Source organism: Naegleria gruberi, assembly GCF_000004985.1.
Source record: "Naegleria gruberi genomic scaffold NAEGRscaffold_13, whole genome shotgun sequence".
Taxonomy (NCBI): Eukaryota; Heterolobosea; class Eutetramitea; order Acrasida; family Naegleriidae; genus Naegleria; species Naegleria gruberi.
In genome coordinates, this window is record NW_003163314.1 from 291,987 (window position 1) to 309,365 (window position 17,379).

A 17,379-nucleotide genomic window follows, 5' to 3' on the forward strand; every position below is an offset into this window, starting at 1 on the left:
TCTTTGAATCTTTAAATTCTGTTGGTTCTTCCTTGATTTAATTTTGAAATCTTACATGTTAACACAACGTGAAAAGTGCGAAAAGAGAAGTGCTATGAATGATGTGGAATTCAACTTGCTTTCGGAAAGAGAAAGAGAGGCACTCACCACTGATCATGGGTACAAGTTCACACTTTTGTTGAAAGAATTGATTGGAGCTTTAGCAGAAAAGGCTGTTTTCTATAAGGACGATTTTGCTAACTTCTTTGTTTCATCTCAAATTAACAATCAACTTGCCTTCTTCTTTAGAGATTTACTTGGCTGTGGTGATTTAATCAAACATGAATATGTTTTCGATTTGATGGAAAGTTACTTTAGAGAATTCACAGTCAAAAAGCCAGTCACCATTAACACTATCAAGCTTTGTATTGATTTCTTGCAAATTTTATCTGACCATCCACAATTTGCTGAATTGAACTTGTCAATCTTCCATCCAAAGGAATATATTTATCATGAATCAATTCTTTGTCCACCAGTCAAACTTTTGGTCAATCTTATTAGAGATTGTATCACCAAGTTTAAGAGTGAAATTGATGTACACAACAGTGCTATCAAAGTTCTCAGATATATTCTCACTAAGGAGGAATATACTCATCTTTCAATTCCAAATGTAACAACAACAAGGGCTGAATTAATTGCTAGAATCTATTTCCCATATATTGTCATGTTGTTGAAGAATTTCCATGCCTTGGAATCTCTTCCTGAAATGACCACAAGACAGCACTTGAAATGCTCAGTTTGGATTTTATCTAATGTAAACTCTCAATTCTTTGATGATTGGATCAAAACATCTGATCAAAATGTTGTTGATAACTTGGTCAAATTATTAGCTTTCTATTTGGACCATTTCGAAATCAAAGGAAGAGTTAAATACGAAACAAGTTCATTCAAAGCATTCCAACTCGTCTTTTCTAGACTTAGTAACCACCTCAAAGAAAGGGTTGTATCTATTATTGAACAGTTTAGCGATGACATCAAGGTATTTGAACCTTCACACAGAGACTTGTCATCATTCATCAAGATGGACATTAGAGATTGTGAAGGTGCCAAATATCAAACAGATAACGGTATGAGCGAGAAAGATTTCATTGGCTACATTATGTTTACAATTGCAAAAATTATGCAAATTGTATCAATAGGAAGGCAAAAGAAAGTTAGTTTGGATATGGAAGAAACTAGTATTGATTTAATTTCTTATTATGTCGAGCTTTTTACTCCAGTTTTCAGAGCTAATCCAAACAGTACTTACTGGAAATGGCTGTATGGAGCTCTTCTCTCTGGAAAGGAATTCTCTATGGCTACTGTAGAAGGTATCCTTGCAGGTGCAAGCGATACACTCTATGAAAAATTGATCAACATTTTGGAAAGAGTTTACGAAAAAGATATCATCAATGTTGACAATCTATCAAAACTATTTGATGATTCAAGCGTCGCTGAAAGCGAAATTATTCTTGATGAGGAAAACAAAATCAAGGCATCCACTTTGAACAGACTTGTTGCACGTGTTTGTGATCAGAATAATAGTGGTGATTCCAAATTTACTGACACATTCTTAGTGACCTATCGTTCTTTCTGTACTCCTGAAACTCTACTCACATTAATGATGAGCTACTTTGAATATCATGTATTGCCTAAAGGTGATCAAGAAATTAATAGTAACAATAAGACTCTTGTTCTGAGAATGTTGAACACTATAAGATTATGGGTTCAAGATCACAGTTATGACTTTAATAATTGTCTCAATGCTTCAATGATGCACTTTATCTATCAACAAGTTGGTAGATTGTGTGTTATTGAAAAATCATCAAACTCTGGTTATATTAGTATTGCTAATAAGATTAAGGAAAGAATAGAAGCCAATCTTGTTTGTAATGGCGAATCTCGTGAAAAGTTGGAAAAGATGTTCAGTCGTGAAAGACCTCAACCAAAATATCCATCCAAATGGAGTGAAGCATACGAAAAGAAAGCATTCAGTATCAAGCAATGGGATCCTCAAGAAATTGCCAAGCAAATCACTCTCTTGGACAGTGTAATTTTCACAGCCATTGAACCAAAAGAATTCTTTGGTCTTGGTTGGACAAAGAAGGACAAGATGATCAGAGCTCCAAACATTGTTCACCTCACTGATCAATTCAATAATTTATCAATGTTCGTTACCTCGGATATTGCCTGTGAGGAAAATCTTAAGAAGAGAGTAAGAAAAGTCAAACAATGGATCAATGTTGCTTGGGAATGCAAAAATCTTAATAATTTGAATGGTTGTAACTCTATTGTTTCTGCTTTCAACAATGCAGGTATTCACAGACTTAAAAAGACCTGGGATGCCATTCCAAAGAAAGACATTGAGAATGACAGATTAAGACAATTGAATGAGCTTGTCTCAATGACCAGTTCTTACAAGAATATGAGAGAACATATGTCCAGATCAGGTGAAGGTATTCCATACATTGGTATCTATTTAACTGATATGGTTTTCATTGAAGATGGTAATAAGGATTACATTACAAAGGAAAATTCCGATTTACAATTAATCAACTTTGCCAAGAGACGTAAAATTGCAGAAGTTATTCAAAGAATCAAAACTCAACAACAAACTCTTTATGATTTCATTCCAATTCCATTTTTACAAAGAACTTTTGATTTCTCATCATTGACCGATGAAGAGAAGACTAAGACATTATTATCCGATGACGTTATTTGGAACAAATCACTTGTAATTGAACCAAGAGAAAACAAATAAATTTATGCTATTACTCAACCAACAATTTTATTTAGCAGATAACTCGTTTTCTCAAGTAAATTCTCACTCTCATTGATGAGATCCATGAAATATTAATAAACCAAGTCACTTCTAATCAATTCCGATAATTAATCAATAAACAAAATGAGTCAACAACCATTGCTAACCCAAGTCAATTCAATTACAAAGGAAGAAATTGAATCAATGAAATTTATGCTTCCTCCTAGAAAGTTACTCGTCCAAAAATTAACTTCCTACATTGAGGAGGATATTCCAGCATTTGATGTGAGTGCAGCCATCGTTGGAGATTCCATCAAGACATCTACGATATTCTACAAGAAATCGAATAATGATTTCAATTCCGATACTTTACCAATTATTATGAGTGGTATTCCAATTTTGACAGTTTTATTCGAAGATTGTTTTCCAAATTTGAAAGTAAATTGGCTTGTTGGAGAAGGTGATAATTTGAATGATGAGGCAACCATTTCGAATTTATTGAAATTATATGGAAGTCTTAAATATCCAACTCAGAGTCAATGTGAGAAGAAACTTAAAGTTCCAATTGCCATTGTGGAAGGTCCTGTTTATCAATTATTACAAGTGGAAAGATTATGTCTCAATATCTTGTCACATTTGACAGGAATTTCCTCAATTTCCAGAAAAGTTCAAAATCTAGTCCTTTCAGAAATTGAAAAGAATGGAGCTAAATTCAGAGGAGAAATTGCTGCCACTAGAAAGACAACTCCTGGATTGAGACATTTCGAAAAGTATGCAGTGATGGTTGGTGGATGTAAGCCACACCGAATGGATCTATCCCAAATGGTCATGTTGAAGGATAATCATGTGGATGCATGTGGTGGATCAATTTCTAAATGTGTTAAAAGAGCAAGATCACTCTGTGGATGTAATACTCAGAAAATTGAAGTGGAATGCAGATCACTGCAAGATGCTAGGGAGGCAGCTCAAGCTGGAGCTGACATTGTCATGTTGGATAATTTCAATGCTGTGCAAGCTAGAGATGCTTCTGATGTGTTAGTTAAAGAATTTCCAAATCTTGTGATTGAAGTGAGTGGAGGATTGAATCCAGAAACAGTTTTGGAATATTTGAAGGAATGTTCGAATGTTCATGTTCTTTCGATGGGAATTTTAACAGAAGGAGGTGGAATTAAGGTTGATTTTTCAATGAAAATTACAGAAACAACACAATAAACTCTTTCAATGTAAATAAATTAGTTTGTTGTTTTTATTTTAGGTTTGGAAATCTTGGAGAGCATCATCAATATTCTTAATGAACCCCATTTGTTCGAGAATGAAACATTCCATACCAGTTCTAAAGCTTGAAGCAGTATCACTGGTCATTTCTCTTGTTAACCAATCAGCTGGAACATCTGAAGTAGTAGGATTGATAAAACCATTCAGTTCTCTATTGAATGCTGATTGGAAAGCCAATCTAGAGACTGTCCACAAATCGAAGGACGAATCACGCATAGTTTTGAAAACTTCATCAACTGTCTGAATGTTTGAAAATTTCATATTATTTTCCTCAGTGACATATTCAAAACCAGACTTTTCACCTCTAGGTGATGCCATTGGTGATGAAAGAGGGGAAGATGTAGCATAGAAAACAGACAAGTTTTCTGTAGATTCAAAACTAGAATGTGATCCAACAGATGGCAATGAAGTTGTTGAGTGAGTCTTCATAAGGACAGAGCTGGTGTTGGTCATTGATGAATAATCAATAACACCACCAGGAGTATCATTTGATGTGAGAGCTGCCAATTGAATTGTCAAAATTTGCAAAGCATCGTTTTCATCTAAAATTCTCTCTTGTAAATTCTCAAATCTAATTCCAAAGAAATCCAATGGATCAACTCCATGTTCTTTCAATGTTTTCATTGCATCAATAGCAGACATTACTCCAGCATATTGACAACTGCCATATTTACACTTTTGCAAAACACAAATACCTTTGTGATTAAGTAGGAAGGGATTTTCAAATTTGTAAATAAAGATATTTTTAATAAAAGAACTAAAAAAGGACTTACCAGAAACTCTTTGAAAGAAATCGGCTAGGTTCTTCGATTGACTAACAATATCAGACAACTTGTGAGTAATAGATGGAGTTTTCTCTTCCTTCTGTTGTTGAAGAGAATTGTTTTCAAAGGCAGTACTAGTACTCGCCGTTGTTGACACTTTGCTTGGTCTTCTACTGTCTATGATTGACCTCTTTCTCAATCCAGTTTTTATCATTACATGGCCATACTTCAATGAGGACCAAGATTTAAGTTTAAAGATCTTTATCACAATGAATATTGTCAATGCTAATAACGACACAAAGATGGGTATGATAATATCCTTATGTTGACGAAGGGATTCCTCCACAAGTGAATGTGGCAGTAAACTGTTAGCATGTGGTGCTGTTGATGGTTGCGAATTCATTATATATTGAGGTTGCAGTTTGTATTTTCTCTCTCTTAAAACTCTCAAGATGATCACAAAATCACTCGGAATTTGATGTTACACAAAAAGGGGAAGACTGTACAGTAGGGGTTGTTGGTCAGGACCTTGTCTCAAAGCCTTGTTGTTGTATTTTTTTCTTGTGTTGTTTTTAGTCTTCTTCATGCTTGAGAAAAAGCCTATGGAAGTTTTCTACTCGTTTTTGTTGGATGCACATTTTCGGTACTTGAAAAGGTTTATTGATAGACTTTTTAGAGCGATGAAAAAGTAGACTTCGCCAAAAAAGTAGGCCATCAGGATAGTTTCCAAAAAATCTTTGTAGATAGCATAGAGTTGTTGAGCCTGGAGGATGATCATGGCATGATGACAATAAATATCAACTTTTTAATGTTATTATTGATTGGATTTGAGTGCAGTATCTCGAAGAGTAAAAAGGCGAATAGTTAATTGAGGAAGAAACATAACTTTCATGAAATTCCAAATGACAATTGCACTCGTTGTAATAAAGATGAAGATCTTTACAATCATGACCCAAAAAGTAGTTTAGAGAGCCAGTTTCGTCCAGTTCCATTTTTGATGAATTCCAATTTTTGTATAAAAGATAGTTTTGAGTTGCAATCTGTGTTTGTCAAGACTTTTTTCAAGTACATTTATTCAAATTAAAATCAAATAAGAATGGATTTTTGATCTGATTATGGTGTTGATAATTTCTTAATAAATTTTAAAGGTCTTATTTAGTAGTTCGACTATTTTGCTCGATTATCTCAGATACAGATATTGCAATACTGTAGAGCTTGTTCATTGTATAATTTTAAATTGAAGAAAAATCAGCTGTCTATTTGGTTTTTATATGGAGTGAAAACGAGTCAAATGAAAAGGTTACTATTTAGAGCTGTCATGATTGTAAGGCACATCCAAACAAAAACCAGTATCAAATCCACTCGTTACCTTGTCCTTTCTGTATCCCAACTGATTACTCACAATGAGTGTCTTCTTCTTCATAAATTTACAATTGAAATGTGTGTGACCGAATGCCCAGAGATTGATATTACGATTTCTATCAATTAAATAGAGTAAATCACTGGAAAAGGCAGTTTTTAAATTGCAATTCTTGAATCTTGGATCAGAGGTTTGTTTGGTGAGAGGAGCATGATGAGTCAAGACAATTATTGTTTCATTTCTGGATTTGGATTCAATGATTTCCTTTGTGAGCCATTCCACTTCTTCCAAATGCATTTTGGTCACGTCTGTGGTTTTCAATGGACGTTGCTGACCATCTTCTTGGTCAATTATGGTAATATTCTTGTAGTCGTTAACATTTTGTGAAATTTCCTCAGAATGTTTCTCATCAATATTAGTCCACAATGTACATCCCAATATTCTCAATGATTGACCATTTTCTTCATCAATCAATAATGATGTTTTATCAAGAAATGTCACATTTTCATATTGAGAACAAATGGATTTAATTCTCTCCTTTGTAGACAATATTTCACTTATAATTGTTTTAAAAATTACAATTCCAATTTCATAATATTTACCTTCCATAAAATTCATGATTTCCAGCAATTACAAAAATCCTTCCAAATCCGTAAACATTCACACATTTTCCAATAAATTCTTCATATTTATCACTTGATGCCAGTGCAATATCTCCCAATAATGCCAACGTTTTATCATGATTTCCTTCGGAGGAGAAAACAGGCTCCAAACAATTGGCCTTCTCCAAGTGAATATCTGAGGCAATGACTAATTTCATTTTTTTAAAGTTTGGATTTTCAATTTTGAAATGAACATTTTACAATCAATGACGAATTTGATTTTTTTCAAATCTTTCAATTATGAAATGAATTGTTGTACTTTAATTAGAATTGGTTCTAACAAACGTATTGAATTAAAAGTGATGAAATGTGTTAAATTTTCACAAGCACTTCATGAATAATGTTAAAAATTCACTCAACCACAAAACTGTAAATATATCATTGTTACTTATTCACAAGTCCACTAATCATATCAAATATTTTAAATATCAAAACAAGATCTTACCTGCCGATTAGAACCTTTACAATAAATTCTTCAAAAAGCTCTTCAAAATCCTTTTCAGAATGTCTTTCCCACTTTCATCCGTCTCGTCCTTTTTCTAATTTCCAATCCGGTAACTTTTACTCGTGTTGTCTCTTGTCCAACACCTTTTTGCTGTTACAATCTGTCAATTGTTATTTGATTTTATTGACAATAAACCAGTACCCACCACTTCCGATCTATCAATGTATATTGTATTGTGTTCATTCAGTGATCCTCAACACAATCTTCATAGCAAAGCCTTTGATGAACACTTGCAAAAAACAACACAGAAAAAAAAAGGCTTGCTTGAGGTTACGCACCGATTTTTATCTTATTATTGCACCAGGGGAAGAACAGAGAGCAAGAAGTTAATAACACTTGAAAAGTATAATAACAAACATAATCGGAGAAGTAAAATGGTCATTGATATTAGTCCTAGTTCATTCAAGAGAGTTGGTGTTGTTTATAATCCAATTTCAAGAGGAGGTAAGTAAAATAATTAGATGGTGATAATTAATATATGCGATGATCAAATTATCAATTAATAATAGGTCAATCTGGAGCCTTGTTTAAGAATACAATTCATCCACTTCTTGACAAATATTTGAAGGAACGTATGGTAAAATGTAGAGCCACTGAAAGTATGGGTGATGGCAGTAGATGTGCTTTTGAATTGGTTGTTGAAGATAAATGTGATTTGATTATCACACTTGGTGGTGATGGTTCTACACAAAATACTCTCAACGGTTTAGTGAGAGGTTGTTTGTATTTGGATCCTCAAGCTTTGGCAAAGGGTGCACCACTCCCAGTTGGTTTGGCAGTTATTCCAACAGGATCTGGTAATGATTTGCAAAAGACAATCGGAGGTGAACCAGTTGACGTTTATTCAGAAGCATTCTTTGAAAGAACTGTCAAAACTATTGCAGAATCAGGCAAAGTTGTTTATGCAGATATTGGTAAAGTTGAATATACCAAAGATAATACTGGTATTATTTTGCCAGCATTGAATGACGAACATATTCCAAAACAATATTTGAGCAATGACAGTTCTAAGAAACTTGCTTATCAATTTGATAGTGAAAATACTGGTGTTAGATTCTTTATGAATGAAAGTAGCTTTGGTATCAGTACTTCAGTTTTGAATGCTGTCAACAATAGTACCATCAGCAAGGAGATCAATTATAATGTTCAAACTTTGTGGAAACAACTTACCTTTGTTAATCCATCGATTGACGTTGAAGTTGATGGAGAGACTGTTTATAGTGGCATTTCTCAATTGGTTTGTGTTGGTAACGGCAAGGCCTTTGGTAATGGCATGTATCCAAATCCTAATGCAACAATTACAAGTGAAAACTTGTCCGTCTGTATTTTACATAACATTAGATTGTGGAATGTATTTTCAGTTGTCTATTCTTTGAAGGCCGGAACAATTGGTTCATATGCATTGGCATCTCTTCTTGAAGGAAAGAAATCTTTGAAAGCAAAGAGAAGTGAATCCGAAACTCAAGATGTTTATTTGGAATGTGATGGTGAAGTTGTTGGTAAATTGCCAGCTCAATATGATGTTGTTCCAGCAATTATTAAAATGATTGTTCCAGAAAGCTCACCAGAATATGAACTCCATAGCAAGAAGAATCTCTAAATTAGCACCATAACCTAGAGTTGTACAATATTCAAGAGAATACCAATTTTGACATCCAATTTGCGAAAAACATTAATGTATTATAAAAACAACAATCTTATTTATTCTAAAAAAGTACTTGTTATTGTTTACGAAGATAATAAATAGATCAAAATGTTGCTGTAAAGAAAGTATTTATTTCAGTAACACCTTGTACTCATCAATCTCTCCTTCACATAATTCCTCTAATTTTTCCTTTCTTTCTTTGTGATCCTCAAATGCACCTTCCATATCGTATTCACTGTATAGTCTCTTCTTGATAAATAATTTCAATTCATTTCTGTCATTTTGGGTAGTATTTACATTGTCATTGAGATGTTTCAGCCACAGGACTTCAAAACATTTTCTGAGTTGAGTATCAGAGAGTTTTGTGAGTGGCTTAGCTCTAGCTTTAAATTCTTCAAATGTTTCTCCTTCCTTTTCGTCTGCCTTTCTCTTAGCTGCTTTAAATATTGGACCACATACTTCTACATCAACCTTATTTCTCATTAATTGGAATTCATCACCAGGGTTTTCCACAGTAACTTCATAGCATTCTCTTGGTTCGTAGGTCTTTTCTTCCACATTTTGAAGAGCATTATATCCAATCAAACTCTTTTGTTCCTTGTAACCCTTGATGGCATATGTATAAATTGCAAGGAGGAGTTTTCTTCCATGTCCTTGACGTTGGAATGGAGGCAATATTAAAAATTGACTCACTCTCAATCTTCTCTTATCTTTTAATACACCATCTTCTTTCTTCAGGGTAAAGAATGGATATATTGATGAGAAACCAACAGGTATATATTCGAAATTATTTTCATGATCCTTAATTTTTTCATATCTGAAAGAAGAGTCAATTTAAATTATTCATGTTGAAAACTTACACTAAAAAGAATTCCCATAGATTATCTTGATCATCAATATATGAAGTTCCTTCAATAAAGAATAGACACAAGAATTGCCATGGTTTGTGAAGTGCTGCAATTTGTGACATTGTACATTTGTAAATTTCAAAAACTTTTCCATCTCTATAATAAACATCAATTTGTTCTCCTTTTGGTGTATTTGGTTGATTTATCTTGGATTTAAATTCAGATAAATTTTCAGTATATGGGAAGTAGAGAGGGACTGCACTAAATTCCGAGAATTGAAATTCCAACTCCTTTGCAGCAAAGATTGATTTAACATCTGTTGCGTCATCACTTTATAAAATCAGTTAAGTTATCCACTTTCCAATAAAACCTACCTCTTAGTGTCATACTGAACGTTAAACCAACAGTATAATGATTTAGTAAAATAGAAATTAATTCGGAGGTTCTCATAACCATCTAATACATTGTTATTATCATATAACAATCAAAACATACCAATTTTTTCCTCTTCTCCAAATAATTGATAGGTGAATTGTGGATGGAATTCCATCAATTTATGATGATGTTCTACATCATTTGTATCAATGTATTGTTGTTCAATATCGGATTCGTTTCTGACAAGACGGAAGCGAATAACATCGTTGGCACTACACGTTAATTCATCATCACGGCTTACATCTGATGCTTCATCTTGTTCTTCAAAATCTTCAAGATCATCTTCATGGGATTCAGCACCCTCCATCTCAACCATCTTGTTTAACTTGTTAAACTTTTTGGTTTCTTGTGAAGTATTGTGAATACTGCTTCCGCTATCGGTGAGTTGTTCTTCGTTGGTTGCTGTGCCAGAAATTGAGAGCTTCTTCTTCTTTGCAAATGGTTCCATTTTTTTTTGGTTTTTCAACAATATTTGGCGCTAAACGATTTCATTTGGCGGGAAGAAATTCCTAAAATTTGTGTAATAATCCATTTCAACAAAATTAAACTGAATTTGTTAGCTAATTGATTCAATAAATAATGAAATCTTTTATCTTTATCTTCTGAATCTTAAATTTGGCATGACAGCTGGCTTTAAATGTTGATAATGTTGAGAGCTAGTTCTTCCTTCTCTAATTCTTCTCATATGATCATTAGATCTTACTGGACTGCGTCTTGGAAATCTAATTGGTTCTCTACCACCAATAGTAATTGGTTCAAGCACTCCACCAATTGGTTGAACAGATGGACTCCTTTTTATAGGATACTTTGGTTGGACCAAATTCTTTCTAATTTTCTTCATAAAAGCGTCTGATCTCTTTGGTGACATGAATCCTCTTTGGCCAGCTCTTGGACTATTCTTTCTATTATATTCTTCTCTAATTCTCTTCATGAAGGAATCAGATCTCTTTGGGGACATGAATCCACGTCCTCTCTTAATAACTTTTGGATATCTTTCTCCAATTTCTCTTCCTGACCACTTTTTGGAATCGTTTGGCTTTTTGGTCAAAATATTTAGAATTTGATTTCTTCTTTTAATCTATGTTGAATATATTTCAGAATAAATTGTTATACTGTGAGATGAATAGTCCAAATTGATGATCAACTTACCATTCCATTTCTTTCTCTCAATTGACTAACAATCTTTCCATCAAGGAAGAAGCCAAGACTTTCCCATCCTTGTTTTTCAAAACTGTCATCAGTTTGTTGTGCAAGAACGACAACATTCAACAAGGCGAAAAGGACAACCACAACTGCCACAGCAATCTTCATCTTGTTAATTTTTTTGCAATGGTGGTTACAACCTTGCCATATCAAGATTGCTTCCTTCATTTCAACCTAATTGGAGTATTCGATTATAATGACTGTTCTTTGAGTGAAGAAATGGATATGATCTTTACAATTTACAATTGCAAATAAATGGGTGATTTGGATGGACAAATTGTTTGGAAAAATGTCTTGCCCATCTGCTCATAGATTCAGTTTCAGTTTTTGTCAAGTGAATTTAAGGGAGTGCCTTAGTGAACATCACCTGATACGTTCGCCTAACCTTCCCAATTCAATAGTGGAAGCATAAACTCTCTTCAATGGTTATTATCATTATGCTCTTTTTTTGAAAACCCAATTATTTCAAAATGAAACAGTTCATCACTCTGATAAATGAAAACAAGGCGTTCGTTCTGTTGATTCAAGATGTTTTATTCAACACCAGATTCGTTTCTTAGAAGTGAATAGCATTGTTTGGAAGAAGCCAAAACCATCATCTGAAAAATTACAAATGAATCCCTAATCTCTATTCAAAATCTCCATCTAGATTATTGTATCCATCACGTTTACAATTCACTACGGAAGCTCAAATCTTATTAATAACAACATCACCAAGAACCGAACAAATCTTTTATCTGACCGTTCCTTAACAATTTACAGTTCTTTTTTTTAGTATTTTGGGTTTGTCTCGCCATTTATTACAGCTGCTAAAACCTCAACTTCCGCAAGAAGCTAGGCCTTTGATTGGTCTCACCAAAGCAAAAATGCCCTTAAAAAAAAAGACACCCATTTCTTGTTACTTGGCTGCCCTTTTGCGCGTTTTTTTTGCAACTCATCACCCTCTTGAGCCAGTGACTTTGTATTAATATATATTGGCGGAGAAGAATATAGCAATAATAATTTGATTCGGACTTTGTGTTCTTGTGTGATAGTAGTAGTATTTGTATTTTTTGATTGTAGTAGAATAGTCTCTCATTATCATTTTGACAAGTTTAAAGTGGACGTTATTTCATCATCAGCATCAGCATCAATAGAAAAGGTTTCGAACCTGTATAACTGTCATCTTGAATAATTATTTAATTACTGTATAATATAGAAATGTTTTATGCCGCCGGAGCTAATGAACATGGTAGGTTATTAGTAATAATTAAATAGTAAATTGATGGAATATCAAATTAATTTATAGGTCAATTGGGGAATGGTACTTACTCGAACGTTATGGATCTCTCTCCCATCAACATATCAGCTCATCACTATAGACAAAAAACCTATCGTCAGCTAGGTCCCAAATGTCTTGCTGATTTTGCATCACTCGATGAACGTTCATTGATTGGTCTTTGTAAAATTAAACAAATTGCTTGTGGTAAACGTCATACCATGATACTAACTGGTAAGTTATTGTATCACAGCATGTTCAAGCTAATTAAACTATTTAAATAGAGGAAAATGATTTGTATGCTTGCGGAGATAATTCCAACTCTCAACTTGGAGTCTATGAAACAATATCCAATAATACTGTTGAATGGATAGATTTTGAACCCGCTAGGACGTCAAGAATTACCTCAATTGCTTGCAGCTCTAATTCTTCCTTTATATTTTTGGAAAATGGTGAAATGTACAAAACAAGTCCTAACAAAATCTCTAATTTATCCCACAAAAATTCATTTTTCAAACTTACCATCGATAGCAAGAGCCAAGTGAAGAATTTCTTTAGCTCACCAACAACGAGTAGATTCCACATACTAACCAATGATAATTCTGTATTTGTAGGAGGGGAAGATGAGCAAGGTTTTTGGTTGTCAAGACAAGACCAAGCTCTGAAACCGACATCATTCCCTATCATCACCAACCCAATTAAAATAATTTCAAGTGGAGGTTTCCATACAGTCATTATTACCGAGAAGAATGAATATTTCAGTTTGGGAGGAAATTATTTCTATCAACGAGGTGACACAGATGATAGAGCTGCCATTAGAGAAGGTACTAATTTACCATTCTCTGGAAAGGCTATTAGTCAAGTTTGTTGTGGACATTTCCACACACTAGTGTTGTGTGCAGATGGAAGCTTGTATGCTTGTGGTAAAAACAGTCATGGACAACTTGGAAGCCCAACCCTCAATGAAAAGAATCTCTACATGAAAGTACCAATTAATGCCTATATACACTCAATGCTTTGTGGAACAGACCATACCGTATTATTATCAACTGATAAGAGAGTTATGAGATGTGGAAAAAATGACAGAGGGCAAATCTTTATAGATTTCAAAAAGCAAAACTCATCATTTGAAATGCTGAAAGTCAAGGAGTTTGCCCATTTGGCTTGTGGTGCTCATTTTACAATATGTTATGGAGACATGACCTATGTTATTAATCGTTTCCCAAAGATTGCTTCATTTCTGAAGAGAACAGAACTATCTGATGTGAGGATTAAGTGTTATGACGATTAATCAATTTTGAGACATTCACAATAAAAATATTTGCAAACAAAAGAATTAGACTTCCGGAAAAACTTTATATTACATAATTATGGACTTAATTTCTAAATTAATCAAATTAAATCAGTAAATTAATCAGCAGAATTAATATGCTTAATTATGATCACATACAAAAAAGTAAACGTAGCTCAGAGACTTTTTGTTATTTGTATTTCTTTTATTGTTGGTTGGTATTGAGAATATACGATAGTTTGTGTTTAGGTTGATCTGGTAAACTATCTGAAGATTTGGAAAATGTTGAGTGTTTTTGTTTTTCGGTAGTCCATCTCTTAAATGAATCGAAAATGATATTATTCACGACAATATCCTCCAAACCACTAAAAAGTTCCTGCTGTCCAATACCACTATTAATTTTGTATCTATATGAATCCAATTCTGTGCTTGAAATATTCAGCAATTTTGGAGCGTTTGGAGCCAAATACTTTTGATACATTTCCTTCTGCAGTTCACTTCTTTGCTGTAAATTGTTCAGCATCTTGTAGAATTGAACATCTTCCAAGAAGAGTATGGATTCTTCATTGTGCTCCTTAATACAGAACTCTTTAAATTCATTTCTCTTGGTGTGGTTGTCGAACATTTCCTTAAATTCAATTTTTTCTACGAGTTTGTTGTATTGGGTTTCCTTTTCCTTCAAGTGCTTCAAGAGGGATGTTTTATCTGTATGGTTGTGGATGAGAAGGACGCAAACCAAAATATAATCAGAGATTTCTTCTGTTGACTTATCCTCTGATTGATGCTTGTTTGCCTCAGTTTTGAGCATTTTACAAAAGTTGATAGAAACTCTCACATTGAACTCAATGCCCACCTTACTAGAGGCAACAGTTTCAAGATCGTGGAATGATGCTTCATCTCCTTCAGTGAGGGCTTTTTCAAACATTTCTTTCAAATTGAGTTTTGGTAGAATTGAATTAATGATAGTTGACCTATCCTTTTCACCTCTTCTCAAATCAATTTCTGTCAGTGAAAACATGTTGTAGAATGCATTATTACAGTGAATAATGGATCCATCAGTTAGAATTGTAATGACAGCATCATCGATGGTGTTCAAAATTCTTCTTGTTCTCTGCTCCTCGAGAGAAATCTTATCCAATAGCACAGATAATTGTTGATGACTCTGAGCTAGATCTTTCGTCCTCTCTGCCACCTTAATTTCTAATTTGTTTTGAATGATGAGGTATTCCTTCTTTCTAAAATAGTCCTGAACCAATTGGAAGACTGCCAGAATGACTAGAACTGCCAAAATAAAATTCAAAACAATACCAAAAGCAATTTCCACATAGTAGGTATCTTCGTGGGTCCATCCTTGTAAAGGTTTTAACAAGAGTTTGTATTCGCTATTGAGAATGGTCATATTTACAGAGATTGCATCATCAATGCTAGTCAAGTTGGTAGTGATACCATTTGTTGTCATGTTGGTACCATTTCTGGCCTCTAAGAAAATTCTATTTTGTTCATATTCATATAATTGATATTCATAACCTTTGAGAGTATCATGGAGGTTGATTCTGTTGAATAATGTTGTAAAATAGATGATTGAACTCGATAATCCCCAAAATGTTTGATTAGGATAAAACAATGGGTACTGTGTAATGAGAGCAGCTGTTGCTAATCTCTTAATATAGATTGGTCCAAAGATTGTAGTTTCCTTCAGTTCAATTGCTCTGTTGATGGCTCTCAAGTGAGCTGCTTCACTACCAACAACCTTTCCATAAACAAACGAAAGAACAAGTCCCTTGTCAATTTCGAATTGTGCTAATTCCGGATAAATTACATTTAACCTCGAACCAAGGTCTGCAAATGAAGAATCCGTTATTGTATAATTTGATGAATAAATTACTTGAGCAATTGAAACTAAACTACTCATTGACAATTCTATTTGTCTTTTCATGGCCAAGTAGGCTGTTAATCCCACCTGTGTAACTTGTGCCTTCTTTGTTTCCATTCTATTATCATCAACAGTTTTTAAAACGACAGACGTCACCGGCACAGTCACACACAAGGCAACCAATGCCAGAACTAAACCCAATATTATACTCAATATATAGACTCCTCGTTGTCTTTTCGATAATTCTTGTTTCAAATTTCCTACAACATTTTCACTTGTTGAAAGAGCTTGTTTAGATTGTTTTAATGTTGGAGTTGAATCTCCAGCCACAGTTGGCCCAATTTCTTCGTCTATTAGCGAATCCAGCACCATTTGAATGTTGTGAGAGTGAATCTACAAAATATATTAAAAAGTGAGAAGAAGAATCAGTGTTGGCTTCTTTTTTTCAAAATTGTGTTGGAAATGTGATGGATGCTTTTTGTATAACACAATGATATTCTCTTATCCACACTATTAAAAATACTACTACTACTATCAAATATATTCAAAAAACAACTCTAAAAGGCTAACTCCTTCGCTACTAGAAATATTATTGTTATCGGTTGGAGAGTTTGTTTTTTTGGCGCGAATTTTTCAAAGCGAAAAACCAACAGGTTTGTGTTCTTTTTTTCAGAGTTGAAAAGCGGTAACTTGTTCCAGCTGGAAAGGAGAGCTTGCACCTTCTTTGTTAGAAAAAGTAACATGAAAGTGTTGAATGAATGGGAATTATGAGAGACTATGAAAATGCATGGAGATGATTGGTTGACAATTTGGCAGTGATGTTGATTTTCGTGAACTCACGTCGTAGTGTTGATTCTGTCTGTGGTAACCAAGTTGAGAAGGTGGTTGGACAAATAGCCAGTTAAGAGAAAGAGTTACCATTTCAATTATTATGGCAAAAAACATTGTTGTTTTTAACAAGATGTAAAAACTGTATCTGTAATGGAGTGAAAACATTGTATGCAAGGAAAATAGTGTTGTAGTCATTGAATTACTGTTGTAATAACATGTTGAAAGCCATGTTTTAATTTGCAATTGCTTACAGTCACTGTCGATTGGGAAGTCATTTTAGATGTAAAAATGCACAAGGTAGCTTACAATGTGGAAAATAAAAAGGTTAAAGAGAATAATTGCATGAACCCGTTGGATTTCCAAATGTGGTGTTTGTTACAGGTTCATAACCACTATACATATTTGGATGATTTAAAAAACAATAAGGAAGGAATTCAATATTTGAGGAACGATATACTGTTTGATGTGGTTTACTGTAAACAGTTCGATATCGATTGCATGAGTCCAATTTATTGTATTGTTTCAATTTCTCATTCTTTCTAATAACCAGCAAAGCCAACCGATGAAAACGCCATGTTCAACCAACTCGAATTTCACATCAAAAGTTTTTAGTAATCCCCCTCATCAAGACAAACAAGTCAACTCTTTTT

The 17,379-nt window shown here is 33.8% G+C and overlaps 9 protein-coding genes across 9 annotated transcripts in view; 4 read left to right on the top strand and 5 right to left on the bottom strand.

Annotated features, from left to right (window-relative positions):
* NAEGRDRAFT_65256 (rasGEF domain-containing protein) overlaps positions 1 to 2,779 on the top strand; it is a gene marked incomplete at both ends in the record, with an annotated part of 6,717 nt that extends 3,938 nt beyond the window's left edge. Inside the window, one exon of the mRNA XM_002679436.1 lies at positions 77 to 2,779. Coding sequence (XP_002679482.1) covers positions 77 to 2,779 — 2,703 coding nt within the window. The remainder of the gene's footprint in view (positions 1 to 76) is intronic.
* Positions 2,780 to 2,992: 213 nt separating this feature from the next.
* NAEGRDRAFT_38485 (nicotinate-nucleotide diphosphorylase) lies at positions 2,993 to 4,008 on the top strand (the record flags this gene model as incomplete). Its single annotated transcript, XM_002679437.1, has 1 exon — positions 2,993 to 4,008. The coding sequence occupies one exon, from the start codon at positions 2,993 to 2,995 to the stop codon at positions 3,989 to 3,991; it is 999 nt and encodes a 332-aa protein (XP_002679483.1). The 3' UTR covers positions 3,992 to 4,008.
* A 22-nt stretch (positions 4,009 to 4,030) lies between these two features.
* On the bottom strand, positions 4,031 to 5,221 carry NAEGRDRAFT_79033 (uncharacterized protein; the record flags this gene model as incomplete). The annotated part of the gene is made up of 1 exon (XM_002679549.1): positions 4,031 to 5,221. The coding sequence occupies one exon, from the start codon at positions 5,219 to 5,221 to the stop codon at positions 4,031 to 4,033; it is 1,191 nt and encodes a 396-aa protein (XP_002679595.1).
* Positions 5,222 to 6,121: 900 nt separating this feature from the next.
* On the bottom strand, positions 6,122 to 6,796 carry NAEGRDRAFT_65259 (uncharacterized protein; the record flags this gene model as incomplete). Its single annotated transcript, XM_002679550.1, has 1 exon — positions 6,122 to 6,796. The coding sequence occupies one exon, from the start codon at positions 6,794 to 6,796 to the stop codon at positions 6,122 to 6,124; it is 675 nt and encodes a 224-aa protein (XP_002679596.1).
* Positions 6,797 to 7,946: 1,150 nt separating this feature from the next.
* Positions 7,947 to 8,945, top strand: NAEGRDRAFT_47579 (uncharacterized protein; the record flags this gene model as incomplete). Its single annotated transcript, XM_002679438.1, has 1 exon — positions 7,947 to 8,945. The coding sequence occupies one exon, from the start codon at positions 7,947 to 7,949 to the stop codon at positions 8,943 to 8,945; it is 999 nt and encodes a 332-aa protein (XP_002679484.1).
* A 174-nt stretch (positions 8,946 to 9,119) lies between these two features.
* On the bottom strand, positions 9,120 to 10,721 carry NAEGRDRAFT_65261 (uncharacterized protein; the record flags this gene model as incomplete). Its single annotated transcript, XM_002679551.1, has 4 exons — positions 9,120 to 9,807; positions 9,851 to 10,168; positions 10,213 to 10,294; positions 10,334 to 10,721. 4 exons carry the CDS (start codon positions 10,719 to 10,721, stop codon positions 9,120 to 9,122), a joined length of 1,476 nt encoding a protein of 491 aa, XP_002679597.1.
* Positions 10,722 to 10,868: 147 nt separating this feature from the next.
* NAEGRDRAFT_65262 (uncharacterized protein) lies at positions 10,869 to 11,584 on the bottom strand (the record flags this gene model as incomplete). The annotated part of the gene is made up of 2 exons (XM_002679552.1): positions 10,869 to 11,351; positions 11,423 to 11,584. The coding sequence occupies 2 exons, from the start codon at positions 11,582 to 11,584 to the stop codon at positions 10,869 to 10,871; spliced, it is 645 nt and encodes a 214-aa protein (XP_002679598.1).
* A 789-nt stretch (positions 11,585 to 12,373) lies between these two features.
* Positions 12,374 to 14,063, top strand: NAEGRDRAFT_57488 (uncharacterized protein). The gene is made up of 3 exons (XM_002679439.1): positions 12,374 to 12,707; positions 12,765 to 12,968; positions 13,019 to 14,063. The coding sequence occupies exons 1-3, from the start codon at positions 12,677 to 12,679 to the stop codon at positions 14,023 to 14,025; spliced, it is 1,242 nt and encodes a 413-aa protein (XP_002679485.1). The 5' UTR covers positions 12,374 to 12,676; the 3' UTR covers positions 14,026 to 14,063.
* A 151-nt stretch (positions 14,064 to 14,214) lies between these two features.
* NAEGRDRAFT_79035 (RGS domain-containing protein) lies at positions 14,215 to 16,335 on the bottom strand. Its single transcript, XM_002679553.1, has one exon. It carries the CDS (start codon positions 16,268 to 16,270, stop codon positions 14,231 to 14,233), a length of 2,040 nt encoding a protein of 679 aa, XP_002679599.1. The 5' UTR covers positions 16,271 to 16,335; the 3' UTR covers positions 14,215 to 14,230.
* Between the last annotated feature and the right edge of the window lie 1,044 nt (positions 16,336 to 17,379).

Excerpts from the sequence above, each read along its gene's own strand:
- NAEGRDRAFT_57488 (XM_002679439.1), top strand. The coding sequence starts at position 12,677 with ATGTTTTATGCCGCCGGAGCTAATGAACATG. Across the intron at positions 12,708-12,764 it reads CGCCGGAGCTAATGAACATG|GTCAATTGGGGAATGGTACT; the intron begins GTAGGTTATTAG and ends ATTAATTTATAG. Across the intron at positions 12,969-13,018 it reads TCATACCATGATACTAACTG|AGGAAAATGATTTGTATGCT; the intron begins GTAAGTTATTGT and ends CTATTTAAATAG.
- NAEGRDRAFT_79035 (XM_002679553.1), bottom strand. The coding sequence starts at position 16,270 with ATGGTGCTGGATTCGCTAATAGACGAAGAAATTGGGCCAACTGTGGCT.